This window comes from Lepidochelys olivacea (genome assembly GCF_965140295.1).
Source record: "Lepidochelys olivacea isolate rLepOli2 genome assembly, chromosome: 13".
NCBI lineage: Eukaryota > Metazoa > Chordata > Testudines > Cheloniidae > Lepidochelys > Lepidochelys olivacea.
In genome coordinates, this window is record NC_140423.1 from 25,475,272 (window position 1) to 25,495,493 (window position 20,222).

Here is a 20,222-nt window from a genome sequence, read left to right on the forward strand (position 1 = left end):
TAAAGGAAGACTGTGAAAGCTTGGTCACTGCAGTAAAATGTGGGGCTAAAATCTCCTCAGTCATGGCTAAGGCTGCGAGTTTGTCATGGAGGGCACAGAAGTCACAGATTCTGTGACTTTCCATGACCTCCGTGACTTCTGCAGCGGCCAGTGCACCTGGCCCGGGGGCCGCCTGAGCAGCTCATGAAGCCCCTGGGCCAGTTGCACTGCCTGCTGCTGGGGCATTCTCAGGCCACTGTGCCCCCCCGCCCATAGCAGCAGCAGGAGTTTGGGCATGGGAGGGTTTTGGGGCACAGGAGGGGGTGAGGGCTCTGGGTGGCATTTACCTCGGGGGTATCCTGGAAACAGCAACATCCCTCCACTCCTAGGTGGAAGCGTGGCACGGCTAGGGGACTCTGCGCCCTGCCTCCACCTGCAGGCACCACCCCCGCAGCTCCCATTGGCCGCAGTTCCCAGCCAATGGGAGATGCAGAGCCGGTGCTTGGGGTGGAGGCAGCGTGAAGAGATGCCTGGCCACACCTTTGCCTAGGAGCTGAGGGATGCTACCGCTTCTGGGGAGGCGCAGAGCCAGGTAGGGAGCCTGCCAGCCCCGCCAAACTTTCCTTTCCCCAGCACCAGCGGGGGTCCTGGGCCGCACCCGGGATACCCCCTGGGCTACCTCCTCTCTGAGCACCTGCAGTGCCCCCAGGCCGTTCCAGCTCCCCTCCCCCGCTTTCCCCCCGATTTAGTCAAGGGTATATAATACAACTCGTGGACGGGTCACGGGTGGTGAATTTTTGTTTAATGTCCATGTCCTGTCCATGACTTTTACTAAAAATACCCATGACTAAAATGTAGCCTTAGTCATGGCCCAATCCTGCAAGGTGCTGTTTGCCATCAATTCCAATTACTTTAATAGATTATAAGGCTGAAGACTATGATCATTTGATCCTGCGTAACACACAATACCAGAGAACCCACCCAGTAATTAGTACACCTTTTAGAAAGATATCCAATCTTTATGTAATGACTTCAAGTAATGGGGACTCTACCAGTGACTTCAATGAGACCTTGCAGGATTGGACCCTTAAATCAGTGCAACTGCATTTAAATCAGTTGCATTGCACCAGCGTAATGAGAGTAGAATATATCCCCTTGTGTTTGCAGCTTGATTGTCTGGTGCCTTAATACAAGCAAAAAGCTCTTTATAAACCAATAAATAATATTAACCAAATGAGAAGAGAAATGCTCCATGAACAATCATTTTCATCTGCCCTGTGCAGGAATCTTGACTGCCGTGTTTACAGAAGTTGGCATCTCTATTTAAACCCAACTTGGAGAACAATGAAGAAGGGGCCTTCCTGCTGGATTCCTCAATGAGACCTAGACGTCCTGGCTGCAACATTAATGGCGAGAGACAAAATTTTTTAAAAAAGGAATAGCAAATATATAATATATATATATATATTATATATATATATATACAGGAAACAAAATGCATCCTTGCACTGCTGCTATATGCTGGAGGTGAATTGCAAACAGCAACATCAACAATAACACACAAAACCAACCGCCTACTTTAGTCTTTGCAGACAAATTGAAGAATTGACTGGATTTATCAGAAAAACAAACAACAAATCATGATAATAATAATATTAACATACAATAAACCACCATTTTGCATGTTACATTTAAAGGACACACAACTCATGGGTTCATTTGTTGCACACTGAATGGAAAGGAAACGTGCTTTGCAACAAAGCAGCAACAAAAAAACTCCAACAACCCACGAGCAAATGCAAAACTATTCACCACCTAAGGAAAGAAGAGAGAGAACCATTGAATTGTTTGATTACTTTGTAATTATTTTCTGCTTCAGGATGTGTGGTGATCAACCCTCTTCCCCATTCCATGCTAGTTCTGTTACATCATTTTTTGGTTCTGTTCTTACCCACCCACTTGTCCTTCCTTCTCTTTCCTCTCTCCACTTGTCCGGTCTCTTGTTCTGCTGAAGGTAATTAAGAACAGATCTCATTTAAAACAAAACTATATGTATATGGTTTCTCATTTATAAAAATGCAGTCTGTAGGGGTTTCATATGAATGTGCTGTTAAGTTATGTATATTATATATAACTGGGGGTGTGGAGTGGCGGGTGGGAAATGATATTAAACTAATTAAACCGTGCTGGTAAGTTTGCTGATGACATTTTTAAATTATAATTGTTTGGTTGACTGTGGTTGATATACTATGAGAATCTTAGCTCACACTGATATCCCACAAGAAGAGAACAGGGAACATTTCATTAGCTGCTGCTCTTTCAGAGGGTGGAATGGGATGTTTGCCACGGAGTTGATGCACTGCGGCAGGAGGGGTTGGTGTAGTGACACAGTGTATGGTGTTTGTAATTGGTTGGTTGGTGGTAAGGGAGTGCTCAGCAACCTGGAGGGGTGGGGGACTGGGAAAGAAGGAATGGACTGCATCCATTTATCATTACCAAAACGTGCCAGACAGAAATGTCTCCCCATTCCCCAAATCCAAAGATGCTGAGGTTGTTTGGAGCCTTGAGGTTAGACTGTTTGATTCCCAGGCTTCAAGCATCTAGGAGTCTTTGACTCCTCAGATCTGGAGCCCTAGCAGCAGTAGAGGTATCATATCACACTTGTCAGCAGGTTCTTGAAAACCAGGCACCTGGGCTGAGATAGGGATCCATACAGTGATCCCCCCCACTGGTCTAGTCACTTGTGTTAGCTTCATTTCTGAACCTCAGCCCCAGCTCGAGAGCTTTTGAAGTGAAATGTTTGAGGTAAGCAAGTACCTCTCCACAGCAAGCTGTATGATTGCATTTTGCCAGGGTGGCTGTAGGTGGTGCAACAGCTGTCCTGGCGAGAATAGGTAAATGGCAGCTCCCTCATCCATTTCCTCCATGGTACTGTCCACTGATACTCTGGCTTAGGGTTGACTCCTGTCCACCGACAGTTGATGAGGAATATACCATGTGACAAACGTGCAGGGAATAGCAGGTTTACAGGGCTGGATAGCATTGCCCAGTCATCCAGAACTTAGAGGGCAGATGCTGATAAGGCAGCAGGAACGCAGAGAGGCTGCTTTCCCCACAGCTGGACAGAACTTGGCACTTAGATAAAGTCTTCCTCTGCTGCTGCCTTTGGAGTGGAGGCTGGGACCTGAGGCACTGTGTGAGACAGGCAGTTAGGGCAGACTTAGAACCAAGAAAAGAAAATGAACTGATTTCTAGATGGAATTGTCACTAGCTCCTGAAGCTACATAAGGGTCCACAAACATTGCACCATCTTTGTCTTTATACCGCCCCCCCCCCCCCACACACACATACACTTAATGCCTGGAGAGGAAACACCTCTGACTAGTCCCCATGATGAGATCTGGGAATCCTACTGAAAATGGACAACTTGAATGTTTAGAATCCGGTGGGCATACCCCCATATGATCAATTTCCTACCATAGCAGGGACTCCTGAGTCTCTGGTGGGCCTTGGTCTTCCCAGTTGTCTTCTGTTGTGTCTCCATGAAGTCTGTTCTCCTTTTCGCACATGGGTTTCTCATGTAAGCATTAAAGGGATGAGCACTGGTTCGCTGACAGTAGCACTCATTCATGTGCTAATGTCACTGAGGGTCATTTCAGGCTTCTGATGAATCCAAATGTGTGGTGTTCTCCCTGGATTCTACCTGAAAGTTCACAGCCACCCATAACCTGCTGCTGCTTTAGGGACAACACCCACCAAAACCAAAAGGAGTGTCAGCAATTACACAAAGTCTTTTTTTTTTTTAAACATACTCAAGTCAGCTGTAAAAAACACATATGCTTTCAGGACGAAAAGCCCAACTCAGAGGACCTGTTCCCAAGAGCTGTGTACGGCAGTGAGCCTGTCTGATCTGCTATCAGAGGGAGTAAATCCCCCCATGCATCACACTGTTTGACACATTTTGAATTTCAAACAAAAATAAAAGCTGGTAGAAACTTGATGCCATTGAAACTGAATTGGAGGCTATTTTGAAACTGATTCTGATCTCGCTCATGCTAGTGTAAAATCTGGAGTCACTCCATTAAGGACAGTGGAGTTGCACTGCTGCAAAATCAGTGGAAGCAAGATTAGAAACAGACCCTGCAGGTTCAGAGCTAAAAAACAGTGGACCCATTTCTCTGGATTCCTCACAGTGAGTGACAATGGGGGGGGGGGGGGCGGGGGGGAGAGCATGAGTCTTTTGCTCACCTGGCAAGATGTGGGTTTTATAGATATATATAATCCACACCTTGCCAGGTGAGCAATAGACTCAAGCTTTTTCTTTATATATTTGTTATATATCTATATTGTTTGTGATGGTGTTGAAGCCGTACATCACTCTAAGGCCTTGGCTTCCTCCCACCTTCTTCATCACTGTAGCTGACGTTTCAGATAGTTGATCATTATTTTTCTTTTTTCTGGGGGCCTTTCCATTGAAGTGGGTGGGAGACACCAGTGCCTGTTTGTCCTTAAATCTGCAAGTTCATTTCAAAACTTGCCTGCAGTTGCATGAGTGATAATAATAAACATGATTTTTATTTGAAAAGCACCTTACCAACCAACTGCAATGCTCTGTTGTTCCTTCACTAACTCCCCTTTCCTCTTCCCCTGTTCCTCTTCTCCCCCTTGGCCCTTTCAATCATATTCTTTTTCAGTGCTTGGTGGTGTATGCGTGTGTGCTCACTGTTCTTGTATTCAATAAAAGTGAAATAAATGTGTTTGATGCTCAACCAGCTTGTGGCCTGAAACTGACTTTTCTCTGATCTGGTCAGTGGAGAATTAGAAGAGGAGCTCTAGACCCAGGTGCTTTACAGGTTGAAAGCATGCCTGGGGGCAGCACTGAGTGAGAGCAGGACCTTCCGTATCTTGGTACAGGACTGGGCAGAATGGGGACAATTCAGGGGTCTATTTAATGCAGAGGTTAAATGGGGTGGGGTTCCTAATTTTCTTCCAAGCTTCACACACAAAATAATCTCCATCCACACAAGTCACCAGAATGAGATGCTGCTCACACTACATTCTACAATGTTCAAAATATGAAGGTGCGTGCTCTCTGAGCTCCACTGGGCTGGTGGTTCCCCCTTGGTGTGGCTTGAATATGTCCATGGGCTTTCTTAGGCTTCTTGGGTCAGGCTCCTATTTGATTGGGTTGGAAGGGGGGGCCTGTGGGCTTATAATACCAAATACCAACCACTTGTGGCACCAAAACGAGACAATACAGTAAATTGTGTAGATCTGTGAACCTCCTTCTTTCTTACATAAGGAATAAAATAGTTTTCTGGAAGCTGAAATTCTGGAGAATGAGGTAGCAGTTTGATAGAGGTGCTAGTACACTGAACCATTGCGTACCAACTGAATCCAAGCCTGGAGATGGGGCAAGCTGGGACCAAGAGGTTGGATGGGATGTAGTAGGTAGATCGAAACTTAGAGCAAGATAGGTAAAATTGCCATCCATTTGGGAATTAGGAGTGGGCTGGAAGGTGCATCCAATGAAGTGAGCTGTAGCTCACGAAAGCTTATGCTCAAATAAATTTGTTAGTCTCTAAGGTGCCACAAGTACTCCTTTTCTTTTTGTGGACACAGATTAACATGGCTGCTACTCTGAAACCTGTCCCTGAAGAGTTTCTTTGTAGGAGAAGGACAAGTTTTGTCTTTGTTTCTTCCCTGGACTAGGATGGATGGCATGACGGAAAGCCACAAGTGGATTTCTACTAGTCAAGTCAATGACATGCAATTATTAACAATATTTATGTTGAAACATTATTTTGGAGATGTTTCATGCTCGGGGTGTATTATTAATGCTGTGTGGATATGACGTTTTGGAGTCCAACCCAGACCAGTACGAGGCTAACAAGCAAACAAAAGTTAAAATTTGCTTTCTAATGGCTCAGATCTAACTTTACAAGCTACAGTCTTTGTTCAAGGTAGTTCTTCAAGTGAGGGGACATGTTGATTCCACCCTCGGTGTGCATGCAGCCCGTGCAGTTGTTGGAAATTTTCCCCTCAGTGGTACCCACTGGGGTCGCTCCAGGGCCCTCTGCAGCTGCACGTCACTGCATGCCAGTATAAAGGGCCCAGCTGCCCCCAAACTCCCTCGGGTATGATTTTAATGTGTGGGACTCCTTTTTAAAGTTTAGAGATATGCTGCCAGAGGAAACTAGGCAGGAGTTCTCAGAGTTAATCCATGAGTGGAAATGTGTGGTGAGCTCTTCTTCCCTGCAGGTTAACTCAATGGCTTCTGCAGTGGCCTTGCACATGAGCTCTTGGCTGCAATCCTTGGGGCTTCTGCAAGAGGTCCAACAGACTTTACAGGATCAGCTCTTTGAAGGGTCTTTTCTGTTTTTGGAGTAAATGGACTCCAAGCTTCATTGCTTAAAGATCTCTAGGGCAACTCTAAAGTCTCCTGGATTGTACACTCCAGGCCCATCCAGAAAGCACTTCTGCCCACAGCACTGGTACTTTGTCCTGGCTCCTTAGCAAGACCTGCCGAGAAAGAAGAGCAGGGATTACACAGGTAGACCTTCTCCTCCTCCTGCCTCTGTATCAATGCCTGCCCCATCTAGACACCCAGGGGTGCTAAACAGGCCTTTTGATAGGTTCCCAGGATGCCAGATTTCATTTTCCCCATATTTGCACACCACCTTTCCCACTTCCTCAGTGCTTGGCCCGGATCACCTCAGAGCACTGGGTACTCAGCGCTGCGGAAACGGGATATACGCTCCAATTTATTTCCCTCCTCAGGGACCACTCTCACAAGGAGCAGGCGGAGGCTCAGTCTCCTTCAGGTAGGAACGCCCGGGAGCGGGGAGGGGCCCAGAACCCAGGCTCCAGCTCCAGCCCAAGTCAGTGGCCCTGGACCAGATGTGGTTGTCGCTGCTGTGGAAAGGTATCAGCGGCCGGGTCGTTAGCTAGACACCCTCCACCGCCGCTAAGAACATGGCGGATGGAGTCAGGGCCCCTGACACGTGCGGCCTCCCTCCCTCAGTCACCTTGGTAACGCCAGCCTTGGAGCGCGGGGGGGCCCTTTCGGCGGGGGCAAGGGGGCTGCCCGGGCCGCTTTCCCGGTGGGACCCGCTGGGCTGGCGGAAGTAGCCGCTCTTCCGGGCCCAGCGCTCGCGCGCTGACTGTGAGGCGCGGAGCGGGACCCAGGTGCGCAGCGCGGCTGAGACCCGCCCCCGCAGCGCCCGGGGCCGGAGGATTTAACGCCCTGGCTGAGCAACGTAGGTTTGTCCCCGGCGGGTGACGCGGGGTTGTACCCGGGAAGGGTTCACAGGGTCGGGGGGGGGGGCAGACCGGGAGGGGGAAGCCGGGGGGTTGTCTGCTGAGTATTTCTATAACTACGCCTTGTAAAATCTTCTCGTTCACTGACGCGCGCTGCGGCGAGCGGCGTATCACGGGGCTGTAGGCTGTGCTGCTTCCCACGATCCGCACTGGAAGGGCTGTGCGTAGTTCTTGTGCTTTCGCTGGTAAGTTTTTAGGACTTTGCCTAGCTGCCGAATATCATGGTTCTGCTCTGGCTTTCCCCCCTCTCGCCTCGCCTCGTGCAGTGAGGTGCTGCTCTGAGCTCAGGGGCTGGGGTCATGAGGCTGCCTGCCTCGGCACCTATGGCCTGTTATTTATTAAGCACTGGCTGTTCTCGTTACTGTGCAAGGCACAGACATCGAAACGGCCCTGCCTCAGGGAGGGTAGTCCAGAAGCACAGCATCAGGCTATGTTAACTTGCAAAGGTTTTAATAAAACATGCTGGATGGACGCATCTGTGTGTTTATGCAGTACACGTGCAATGTGTTTGCCCTATCCTAGATTCCTGGTAGAGAGGCCTGGCGTAACGGAAGGAGCAGCTGACAAGATGGCAGAGATGCAGATAGATCCAGACCTGGCCAAGAGACTCTTTTTTGAGGGTGCCACAGTTGTCATTTTGAACATGCCTGAGGGGACAGAGTTCGGCATTGATTACAACACTTGGCGTGTGGGCCCCAGATTCCGGGGAGTCAAGATGATCCCTCCAGGTATCCATTTCTTCCACTATAGTTCTGTCAACAGATGTAACACCAAAGAGACGGGTCCCCGTACTGGCTTCTTCTTAAGCCTGCAGCAGCGAGACTTGCAGATTCTGCGCTGGAACTCATCGAATGAGGAAGTGGACCTCACCCCAGCATCTGAAGAAGAGATTGAAATAATGAGGTCAAACCTCCAGGAGATGGACAAGTTTCTTGGGCCATACCCATATGAGACCCTCAAGAAATGGATCTCCCTCACTAACTTCATCAGTGAACCAGTGATGAAGAAGCTGCAGCCAGAGAGTGGACAGATCTGTGCCTTTTCAGAGGTTCTGCCGGTTCTGGCTGGTAAGCACACCAAAGACAGAGCTGAACAGAACCTGCCCCGATATGACTCAGAATGTAAGAGCTACGCAGAAGGCCTGGCCCGACTGCCCAAAATGAAGCTGAAGGCTGGCACTGAGATCCGGTTCACAGAGATGCCAAAGCAGATGTACCCTGATGGTGCTACTCCCGAGGAAATAACCAGGCATAGCATGGACCTTAGCTATGCTCTGGAAACAGTGATTAACAAGCAGTACTCCAGCCAGCCCCAGGATGTGCTTGGTGAGTATAAAGGCTGTCCCCAGAAACAGAGTAATCGTAAACAGCCTTGAACGCTTAACAGCAAGAATGGTGTCCAACAATCATTATAGTCTGTAGCAGGGGTGAGCAAACTATGGCCTGCGGGCTGGATCTGGACCCTCAGGGCTTTGGATCTGGCCTGTGGGATTGCCACCGCCGTGGCGCCGCGGGCCCCACGCCGCTCCAGGAAGCGGCGGGCACCACATCCCTGGGGGACAGGAGGACAGAGAGCTCTGTGCACTGCTGTCGCATCCAGGCACCGCCCCCAGCAGCTCCCATTGGCCGGGAGCGGGGAACCACAGCCAGTGGGAGCTTTGTGGGAGGTACCCACAGTCAAGGGCAATGTGCGGAGCCCTCTTTTCCCCCCCCCCCCCCTCCAGGAGCTGCAGGGACATGGTGCCAACTGCTTCCCGGAGCTGTGCGGGGCCAGGGCAGGTAGGCAGGCACGGAGCCTACCCTGGAGCCGCTCCAGGTAAGCAGCTCCGGGCCGGAGCCCGAACCCCTCCTGCATCCCGCACCCCAACTCTCTGCCCTGAGCCTCCTGCTGCACCCCAACCCTCTGCCATGAGCCAGCTCCTGCACTCCACACCCCTCCCTGCATCACTGCTCTAAGCCCCCTCCCGCACTGTTCACCCCCTCCTGCACCCCAACTCCCTTCCCTGAGCCCACCCCTGGTCTATAGTATGAAACTGGGAATCAGAACACTTAGGTTCTAGTTCCACTCTTGCCTATAAATTAGCATTTGGATTTTTGGCAAGTCTCTTAGCCTCTCTGTGCCTCCAGTTAGCAAGGATAATACATTCCCTGTCTCACAGGGTGTTTTGAGGCTTAATGTTTGTGAAGCATTTTGAGATCCTTAAATGAAAAGTGCTTTACAGTGCAACTTACTATGCATGAATTTTCAGAGCAGTGTGTGGAATGTTAGTATTGCTATGGGTGTGTCTCTTTTCCCCTAATGTTCCTTTCACAAAGGTCTCTGGGGTCTTCTCCTCCATTGTACGTTGTTTGGTTCCACCTCTCCTGGCAACCTGTCAATTAACTAAATAAACAAAAATGCCGCTTTTTAAAAGAAAGTAAACCACCACCCTTATGTTTATCTATATATGTTTTAATCGAAAAAGGTGATCACTGGGAACAGGCTGGATGGTGCAGTTACAGTGCTGTTGCCGGCACCCAGTGTCGAGAGGCAAAACAACAGCAGGGTTTCGTTACCCGGTGTGTTTCACTCAATAATCACAACGGGGTGGAGAAGCAGAAAAGTTTATTTGCAGCTGCAAACAAGGTACAGGGAGAATAGAATCTCAAATCCTGCACACCAGAGCAGGTCATTACACACACTTTTATATTCCTTAACGCTACTGCACTACATATTAGCCAACTAAAACTTTGCACAAATACTCTGCCTTCCTTATATGGTTTACAACAATGTTTATTTCCTGCAACCTCTAACAAGCATTCCTAGCAACTTAAACAACCAGCACAGTCTGTCTGGCCTTGTAACGATCTCCTACTAGCTTTAACTTGGCATCAGCAAACCTTACACTATAAGGCATTATCTGCGGCTACAACATTGTTTTAAGAGCAAAAGAGCTTACTCAAACCAGCCAGGCCTGAATTCTATTAAGGGGGGTTAAGAAGAAGCCCTTAGGCCTTCAGCAGGGAGACTTCCTCAACCCTTATGGCGTTCCATCCCCTTGACTTAACTAGTGGCCATGCCCTGGGGTCTTCAACAGTGCATTGAAATCATTAATTGCAGCATGATGGGTATAGGGTGACCAGATGTCCTGATTTTATGGGGACAGTCCTGATATTTGGGGCTTTTTCTTATATAGGCCCCTATTACCTCACACTTCCTGTCCTGATTTTTCACATTTGCTATCTGGTCACTCTAGAGGGGTGTCAACATAATTGTTCAATTTAGGAATAGAGAAAATGGGTTATCCTAGAAATAGGAAAGTGCGACAAATAGGACATCACTGTGACATGCAGAAATTGGTCAGTTGGTTTTGGCTGCTACAGCACTTTACCTGTAGCCATTTATTGTTAAATTCCAGTTTTCATTAAAATAACTAAGCAGCAGGGAATCTTTTCTCTCCCCCACTCCTCCCATATTAGAGCAGCAGTGGCAGAAAGACAGGGAAGAAGCAAGTATAGGAAGTTGAAACCTTCTCTTGTGCTCCGCTGGTGACGCCTTCTGGTAGGATTTGGGGATTGTTGTGAGGAAAAGCTTTGAACAAAGACTGTGCTCATTGTACAGAAGAATGTGACATGCATTATTTACTGACATATCAGAAATTACCAGCTGGCGACCCTCAATAGAATTGCTGTAATTAGCTGCTAACTCCATTGGAAACAATGGCAATGTCTGCTACAAGTTAATGCCAGCTCTATTGAGGACTCTGAAACCAAGATGAGATGACACTGTTACCCTCAAGATAAACCCTGGATGCTTGGTATTTACTAGAAATTCTTCTCATGTCCTCCTCATTTTATGTGTTAACTCTCTCCCTTCTAAAAAAGCAGAACTCTATTCTGAAATATTCTAGGAGGTAAAAATAGCTAATGTCCTTCCCAGCTAGCTACCGTTTCCTAGTGCTCTGCAAGAAGCATGAGGCGACACTATTGGCAAAGTGAGTGTCTAAACAACAATCTGGTAATTCCGAGCCCTGCCTGGCAAAATAAGGCCACATCTATACTAAGGGCTATGCACTGCAGTGTCATAGTGTAGATGCTAACCTACAGTTTTGGAAGGGATTTTTCCATTGCTGTTGGTAATCCACCTCTTCGAGCATCAATAGTGGAATTCTTCCATCAGTTTAGCATAATCTGGGGTTAGGACGGCATATCTACAGCTCTCCGGGATGTGGATTGTTCATACCCCAAGCACCATAGCGATGTCAACCTAACTTTTAAGCATGGACCAGGCCTAGGAAAGCAGAGCTGCTGTAATGGCAATATCACATTGTCTTCTGCGCACGTAGTATCATAGATTGCTCTTGTCGCCTGTCTCCTTGTGTCCATGCTGTGGTACCCACACCACTGACTAGTTATGGCGGCAGCAGCAATTTCCTTGCTGCCTCTTTTTGGACATGTGGGCTCAGGAAAGGCAAGAAGAGCCAGAGAGAGATCACTATTCCCTCCTAGCAGCTGTGAGGCAAGATTGTGTTTAAATGGAGTCACAGGAGACCACAAAATCTTGATATGATGTCTTGGCTTTGTGTTGTAATATTTCAGTAATAGACAGAAATAATGTTTTTGACAACCCAAACACCAGAGCACAGTCTCTGGAAATCACTTGGTAGTGAGATTGTTTTCAGACTCCATTTATGAATGCTCATGATGAGGTTAATGGTCATTGCTATAACATATCCTCTTTGATTGCGCTATGCTTGCTTCTCAGTCATATAGTCAAGGGGGTGGAGAGTGGTCAGTGCTTGGAGGACTGATGACTGTTAATATAGCCATGAGGAGTACAGAGAGCTATTTGTATGTCAGCAAGACAAACCCAGCGAATGTATGCAAAAATCGACATTGTCCACAAGAGTAATATAATCCTCTGTTCCACTTAGGGTTGAATGACTAAAGTTTTTCCCTGTCTCTTTTTTTCCATGCCCTCCCTTGACTGGGTGTTTCCAGCCGAGCTGCAGTTTGCTTTCATCTGCTTCCTAATTGGGAACGTGTATGATGCATTTGAGCACTGGAAAAAACTTGTGAATGTTTTGTGCAGATCAGAGGATGCCATAGGGAAGCATCAGGTCCTCTACACCAACCTTATTTCTGTCCTGTACCACCAGCTCAGTGAAATCCCAGCTGACTTCTTTGTGGACATAGTCTCCCAAGACAACTTTTTAACCAGCACCTTACAGGTAAGTTACCAGCTGTGCAGGTGGTTTGGGAAACAGATGTATGAGGATTCTCATGAGAAATGAGTGGGCATACAAAGCCAGACTCAACCAAATTCAGAGGGGAGTCTGGGGGAACATAACCTTGTGTAAGATACATTCTTTCCCCTCTCCCCCCACCCCCACAAAATTTTGTGTTACACGTTGCTTACACACACAACCCACTTACACATCACCTCTGAATTTGACCCATTGAGACTGTGTGTATGGGAGTCTTAGGAAGCGTAAATGGAGTTAACCCATATATAGCAGGACCAGCAGAGCAGTGTAATAAGAAAAGCAGCTAACCGGAGGAGGCGTGGGAGCGGGGACACTAAATCTTTTGTGCCTTCTAGGCAATTAACACTGGTCTTATGTATCTTAAGTGAGAGTTAAGCTCCAGTCCATTCTGATGCAGTATGTCTATATTAGGGGTATCTGCCTGTGTGAGTAAATCAATGTAGTTGAAGAAGTACACATTTTCTTAACATAGGCAAGGCATTAGACTCCCTTACACTAAACATTAGTAAGGGGGTTTGCCTGAGTGCAAGGGGATCTAACTTTCTGAATTTGACACATTGTAATTGAAATTTTCCTTTGTAGCAGTTTAAAAGTCCATTGACACTGATTCAGATTGGTTTAAATTGTCAGATGATTCTGTTCATGAAGAAGTTGGAGTGAAGCCCTTTTTGAACTTAGAGCACTGGCAGTATCAAAGAGGACCCTTCCCCATCCCCCTTGTCTTGGGCTTTGTATGATGCTTACTTGTTTGCCTTGAATCAGACTGTTATCCAGTGGGAATTTAGAGAGAATTGCCCAGAGTGCAAAAAAGTCTGCATTGGTGCTGACGCAGACACAGCAAGGCTTTATAATCCAGCACAGCAAGATCTGAAGGACGTTCCTATAAAATACCTCCCCTTCATTTAATCATGCTAACATCTTTCTAAATATTCATAAAGATTTAATAGCTAAACAAAATTCCATTTTCTGCCTCTAAGTTTTCCTCTTTAAAAAAACAACAACCCAAAGACACATACATGCGTGTTTAGCAGTGAAGATTTTTATTTTTGGCAATAATTGTTCAAGATGTACTGTAGATGATTTGTAGGCCTTGTGTACCAACCACCTCCTCCCTTGTCAGATTGGTCACATTTCTGTATCTGTGACTATTTGCTGCTGCTATAGAATATTTCTATATCTTAATTTAGAAACTAAGAGGTGCTGTTTTCAGTGTAGCGAGTTCCTCCATCGGCTCCTAACAACTCTCACTTACGAGCAGTTTCGATCAGTGTCACAATGCAGGATAGGCCTGTTCCCCACAAACTGAAAGTAACTTCCTAAAAGCTTCCTTCTACTGCTATAAAAACATTATGAAGCCGGTAATTAACATAATCAGTTGTATTAAAATGAACATTATTTTTACAGTCAGTAAAACAGTAAAATGAAAATTAGCCAACCTGCAACATGTCCCTCCATGCCAGCTTCTTAGGTTCAACGTATGCAATTTAACTCTGTGGTCTGATGGGCTGAGCATTGCTTAGCTGTTTTAGAATGTTAAGGCACGTCTAGGCTGCTTTTAAAAAAAACAACAACCCCTGTGGCCACAATTCTCAGAGGTTGACCTGGTCTTTGAGACTCGCTGCCTCGGGGTTATTTGCAACGTAGATATACTTTTAATGAGCAAAAGCTTTGATTTAAGGATACACGTCCTCAACAGTTGCCAATTATAGGAAATATTCATGTAACTAAAGCTGGCTGGGAATTTTTTTATGAAAAGGTTGTTTACCAGAAAATGCTGATTCATCAGAATTGAAACTGTTGGTCCGAAAGTGTCAGTTTTGATACATTTTCTGTTTTTGAAAAAAAAAAATTAAATTTTGTTTCGAAGTTGAAACATTCTGTTTTGACATTTTTGAAGTGAAAAGTTCAATTTTTTCCATTTCAAAACCATTTGCATTTAGAAATGTAAGTTAATATACAGTAAAAATGTGAAAAAATTTAAAATCTTAAAGGGTCAAAACACGTTAAACATTTTGAAATTATCGAAACAAAACAGTTCTGATCTGATCTGAAACTTTTTTGGATTTTCAGTTCACAAAAATTTTGAGATTTCAGCTTTTTGTTCCAATTTGTGAGGGAAAACTTTCTGAAATCTCATTCTCGGGGGACAGGAAAACCGTTTCCTGCCCAGCTCCTCATGTAATCCATTGGCAAAGTATGTCTTTGTCTCCTCTAGTGGTGGACCACGTACGAAAATATTAGCCTGCTACTGCTTTCAGCTAGTGGACTTGGAGTGGGATTTTTAGAGGAGCGGCTTGAAGCCAAATCCTGTTGACTGTCAATGGGATTTGGGTACCTACCTCCATTAGGCCTTTTTGAAAGCCCAGCTTTAGCCTATACTGCTGAAGCTAAAGAACTGATGCTATTATGTGAGAGGTCTTGGGTTCAGTGCTCACTGCTGGTGGTCATTGCACTCATAACTGCACAAAAGAAAAATGCGTTTGGGTTAAAGCCAGCTTTTTGTCACTAAAGGTTCTCCACTGACATTACTGCTGTCTGGTTCTTGGTGCCGGTGGAGTACTGTGATTAATTATTTGTATTCTAGGAGTGCCTAGATGCCCCAGTCATGGATCAGGGCCCTATTGCGCTAGCTGCTGTACAAAGACAGAACAAAAAGAGCTTACATTCTAAGCATAAGATGGATATACAACAGACAGGCAGGGGAACACAAGGAAAAGAACAGATTTAATAATTTTATTAAGATGTTAAAATAAAAAAAAATGGTACAGAGTTTAAGCATAGAAATTTCTGGTTATCAGGGAATAAGGTACAGATTATCAAAAGGTGTGAAATTTGGTTTAGGAACGGATGGCGTAAAGAATACATAATCTGCAATCTCCCTGATTGGGGGTAAAAGGTTAACGGGTCAAAGTACAGACATTGAGATATGGGGGTATGTTGTTCATATAATGGCTATGTTCAGGTGTGGAGTACGAGTGGATATGATGATGAGGATGGATTTTCATTTGGTGAGATTTAATGTTCACTGAGTTTATGGTTCCAGTTCATATGGTCCAATGGAAAAAGTCTCTCGGTCCCTTTCTCATAGTTGATGCACGATGTCGTACCGGCTCACACCTCGTGGTGCTGTCGGTGGCTGGTGATGTGTTCGATGTAGATAAGTAGTGAACTCACCTCTTACCACACATGCCTGGGTAAAACACACAGCACTGTTGGCACCAGAGAACAATCTTAAAGTGTAATTGTAATCAGAAAAGTGACATGGTAAAATTGTCTGCTTCTTACAGAACCTGTCCGCTCATTTCACTGATCAAGTTTATTCCTGCTAGCACTTTAGAGTCATTGAAACCATGGGAATGGGAGCTGGACTGTATTCCACCTCTTGCATGGAACCTACCCCTAAGCTTCAATTGCAGAATCCTTATTCCTGGTGGTAGTTGAAGAGGCAGAAAGAACACAGCTTGATTTTCATACCCTAGGCCTAGATTGAGTTTTTGCAGCACTTGAAGTTTAAAAAAAATATTTTTTTGGCTTCTATAAGAACAAATTTGATGTGTAACTTCTTGAGCGGGATAAATGTAGAACCCCAGGATCTCACTGTTAGTTCCTTTTTTAATACTGGCCTCATTTTATAGGAGAGTTTTGTTACTGTTTCCCTGTGAAGAGGCAGTTTCACAGTAGGATGAACAAGGAAAAAGCAAACAGTTATACACAAAGCAATGAACTTTGCCATTCATTTTCAGTGTTTTCTCCTGCTGTCTATAGATCTCTTTTGAATAACAGCATTCTTCCCAAAGGGGATTTACCTTCAGCTTGATCCTGCAATGAAATTCTTTAGCTTAGAGCATCAATTTGCTGTGGAAATGAGTTCTGTGTCACAAATTCAAGCAGGAGGAGAGAGGGGCTCTGAGGCTGAAAATCCTGTTTAGTCAGACACTGCAATAACTGTCTGAAGTGCCACAGAAAAACTGTGTGTGTGTGAAAAGTTAATGGATTTATGTGTAAGTGAGACATTAGAAAATCCCTCCTTTAGGGCCTTTTCAGGTTGCAGCTACCTGTGTTCAAGGATCTTCAGGGGATGTCCGTAATGTGCACGATGATTAGAAATTTGAATTTTCAAACAGGTGTTCTAGGGGACGCCCTCCATTTCTCCAGTCTCCAGGGCAGTTTCTACAGGAGATCCCTGCCTGTCCTCTAAGACACTGGAAATGCTGGAGAACCATATTGTGGTCACATGTTACAGCAGACAAAACTGTGGGGATCTGCTCCATATCTAGCCATAAAGAAAGGGAAGGTGGTCCTGCCCCCCAGGTCAGGATGCGTGCTTATGACTCATGCTATGAGCTCTCAATCATGCAACAGCTAGTTCTAATTTGGATTTGGTTTCATCTGCCTAAAATATCTGGGGTTTATTTTTAAGCGTTTGTTACGGTGAGAAACTAAAATTGCTGGGCCAAAGGGGACACTACTGTAGCACACTCCCTCCTCCCCTCAGAAAAAAGCCTCATCAGTGCACGTCAGTCTGGGCCTAGGTCTCTCCTCAGCTGACAGTGCTAGCTGCTCAGCGATGGTATGGTATGGGCAACTGCTGCGAAGGACATGCTGTTTTCATAGGCGGTCATCTTATTTGAATCCCATTCTCTAGAGGGAAGGAGATTGGTACTTCTAAGCCTTTCTGCTGTCCACTTCCTTCTGTTTAGCAGCTATAAACCATTACCTGCAGGAAACTTGGTCTCAAGAGAATAAACAAGACCAAGTCTTTGACTTTGCCCTTAAAACAAAAAAAGGCTCAAGTCTCCAAGGTTCACAGTTCCAACTTCTAATGCCTGCCTAGAACTCTGCAGTAGTGCCTGTATCATTGCTGTTTAAAGCTGCGTCAAGTGTATTTAGACAAAATGTCTCGTGGCTGCCCTTTGGCTTTCAACCTCTAGTCATTGAGCTGGCCTTTTCTTCCACTGCTGTTGTCTTTTGTGGATGGGACATTGAGAAGCCCGTAAATAAGTGACTTAAGAGTAAAGGTTTAATTCACTTTCAATGGCATCACTTATATGGTGGGGCTTCCAAAAGAGTGTATGTTTAACTCTATGCATATCCCTATTTGAAACAGGACTCCACTCATTTGTCTGTTTTCAAAGATTAAGAGTCCTGACCCTCGCTGAGTTTGTGGAATGAAGGCAGTGTTTATCTTGGCTATAGAGTGAAGATGGAGACTGCAGTGCCTTGTTAAGGAGCCGCCTGTAGCCCCATGGCCATTTCTGAAACCCTGCAACTAAAGTTCCTCTCAAGCCAGACTAACCTGAAACTGAAATCTGCCCACCCCATAGATGGACTCTTTGACCTCAGTCAAGGCAGGGAAAACGTGCATTTATGCCACCTCTGTGATTATCTTACTGACTTCTAATGTATTCTTTTAGGTGTTTTTTTCCTACACCTGCAGCACCACCGTTGACAGGACACTGAGGAAAAAGGCAGAAAAATTTAAAGCCCACCTAACTAAGAAATTCAAATGGGACTTTGAGGCTGAACCAGATGACTGTGCCCCCGTGGTAGTGGAACTGCCAGAAGGAGTGCTATTGGACTGAATGAAATGCTGTCTTGGAACCAAGCACTGTTTGTGTTTGTTTTATTTAGCTTATTTTTCTTCCCCTCTTCCCGAATTTGCCAGCTTTCTTAATTCTGTATCTTGTCCTCTGAAATGAACTTGATCCCCAGCCGATTCCTGCTCCTGCTATAGAAGCAGATCTGGGAAGCCCAGAAACATTGCATATTCGGTCTCCAGGCCAGAGCTCTTTCGTTGTGGGCTTGGGCATCATTCTACGAGCCATTGGGAGAGAGTATACCCACATGATGCCATGCATCCAGGGTCACTTTGAGTACTTGGGCAACTTTTATTTCCTTAACTTTCCTGCAACTTCTGGTTCATGGACATAACCACCTGTTGGATGGCCGTAGCCATCTTATGTTGAAGAAGCCCCACGTGAAACTATTTGCCTTCTAGAGTCTGGAGCCTGTACTCTAGCTTGATGCCTTTAAAATTAGGAGGTAGGTTGAACTACCATGTGATCACTATATCCTTCTCTAGCCCCAACCCATGTTGATTGTACTTCTGCAATAGCATGCTGCGATGGAAAAAGAATATCCTTTACTAAATCCTCCTTTTCCATAGCTCTGACACTAAAATAACCAGTCAGAGTAGTAGGATAACACCTTTACGTAAACACTGGAAACACTATATAATTGCAGTGGCAGAGAGACTGAATTTGCTTAGCCTGGTGTAAGAGAATCTGAACAGTTTGGTAACCAGAAGTTGAATTTTTGGGCAGTAGTCACCTGGTATTCAGAACAAAAAGCCAGCCATGAGATATAAGGTCAGATTTTTCACTGACTGTCCTTGTGGTTTGAGATCTCTGGAACTCTTCCTGTAATTGTTCTTTGCTTCTCACTAATTATCTCTCATTAATAATCATGTGAGGACTCTGGTGTTCATTCAGAACTGAATTCTTATCATTGTTATCCTGTAGTTCTTACTCTGTGTAAGACAGTGTGGTTTTTTGTTTGTGTTTGTTTTTAAACAAGAATCCCTACTGTTGTAGGGATTAGGCTGTGTTCAATTTGCATGTTTCTTTCTAGATAGTTAGACTCCTTCAGGAATTTGTTGTATACGTGCCCAACACGATAACCTACTTATTAGTCTTTCACAATAGTAGTTCAACATAAATCTTCCTGTGTTACTTTCCTACAAAAATACCCCTACAGTCTTTTGTGTGTGAATTATTTTAGCCAAGTTTTATGTTAGTCTATTATTGTCCCAGCCTTACCACAGCAGTGTCAATGTTATTGTACTCGTCACCTTGAAGTAAAGTATCAGTGATTTTTCTCTCATCCAAAGACAGCTCAGACTGAGGAGGTAAACTAGCATAGTATAATGCAAAATCCTGTGTGGTGTCTGTGAGAGGAGACGTGATACTGTGCCTTTGAATAACCACGTACCAGTCACAGAAATAAGATAGGAAAAAATCTGTTAAAAATCAATGGCTTTTCTTTTTTAAAAATAAACTTGTTTAAAATGAAATCAATGTAATACAAAATATTAAGGACTACATTTATTATAATTTCTTAAATAATTGAAATAAATATGCTGAATCCATAAGCCTCTATCAAATACTTTGATTTAAAGACTGCTTTTCTGCATAAAGAAAGATGTTTTCCCCCTGATCCTAACTTTTTGAAGTCCAAGTAACTTAGGAGATTGTCATTTTCAAGAGACTTAAGCTGCAGTTACTTTCACTGAAACATATTTGAAAAATTTCCCAGGCTGACCTGAAATAATCAGTTTAATTCACTGGCTACAGTTAATCCCTCTGTTTAATAAATCATTCAGTTATAAATGTGAATCATCTTGATGAGAAGTTTATGCATCTAAAGCATTTAAGGTTATTTTGTTTTTAAAAAAATTAAAAACTGGAATTTAATGAAACTTACAAAACAGCAATCATCCTAATGCAGCTTGACACAAATGATGCACAAAAGTTAATTACCTAGTAAATAAGCATTTTCTAACATGCTAAAAATGTATAGTTAAGAATCTGAAAATATTAAGCTATATAATTGCTCAAATAATTGTTATATCACCAATGAGAATGCACCTTTCTTTCAAAAATAATGGAAGTAGCAATGG

General features: G+C 44.8%; 2 protein-coding genes across 10 annotated transcripts in view; both read left to right on the forward strand.

Annotated features, from left to right (window-relative positions):
- Positions 1-4,751, forward strand: part of EPB41L1 (erythrocyte membrane protein band 4.1 like 1) — a 152,007-nt gene extending 147,256 nt beyond the window's left edge. For all 8 annotated transcript variants that reach the window (XM_084645238.1, XM_084645231.1, XM_084645234.1 and 5 more), the window contains one exon: positions 1,263-4,751. In XM_084645238.1, coding sequence (XP_084501364.1) covers positions 1,263-1,271 — 9 coding nt within the window. In that variant the 3' untranslated portion in view covers positions 1,272-4,751. The remainder of the gene's footprint in view (positions 1-1,262) is intronic.
- A 2,350-nt stretch (positions 4,752-7,101) lies between these two features.
- AAR2 (AAR2 splicing factor) lies at positions 7,102-19,674 on the forward strand. 2 transcript variants are annotated; one of them, XM_084646076.1, is made up of 4 exons: positions 7,102-7,238; positions 7,822-8,624; positions 12,279-12,508; positions 17,959-19,673. In XM_084646076.1, exons 2-4 carry the CDS (start codon positions 7,868-7,870, stop codon positions 18,124-18,126), a joined length of 1,155 nt encoding a protein of 384 aa, XP_084502202.1. In that variant the 5' UTR covers positions 7,102-7,238; positions 7,822-7,867; the 3' UTR covers positions 18,127-19,673. The 2 variants fall into 2 exon arrangements, with proteins under 2 accessions (XP_084502202.1, XP_084502203.1); XM_084646077.1 differs by having other exon boundaries at positions 7,108-7,242; positions 17,959-19,674.
- The last annotated feature ends 548 nt before the right edge of the window (positions 19,675-20,222 follow it).

Bases quoted from the DNA above. Each gene is read 5' to 3' on its own strand.
- AAR2 (XM_084646076.1), top strand. From the start codon at position 7,868: ATGGCAGAGATGCAGATAGATCCAGACCTGGCCAAGAGACTCTTTTTT. The intron at 8,625-12,278 runs GTGAGTATAAAG...GGGTGTTTCCAG, and splicing joins CCAGCCCCAGGATGTGCTTG to CCGAGCTGCAGTTTGCTTTC. The intron at 12,509-17,958 runs GTAAGTTACCAG...GTATTCTTTTAG, and splicing joins TTTTAACCAGCACCTTACAG to GTGTTTTTTTCCTACACCTG.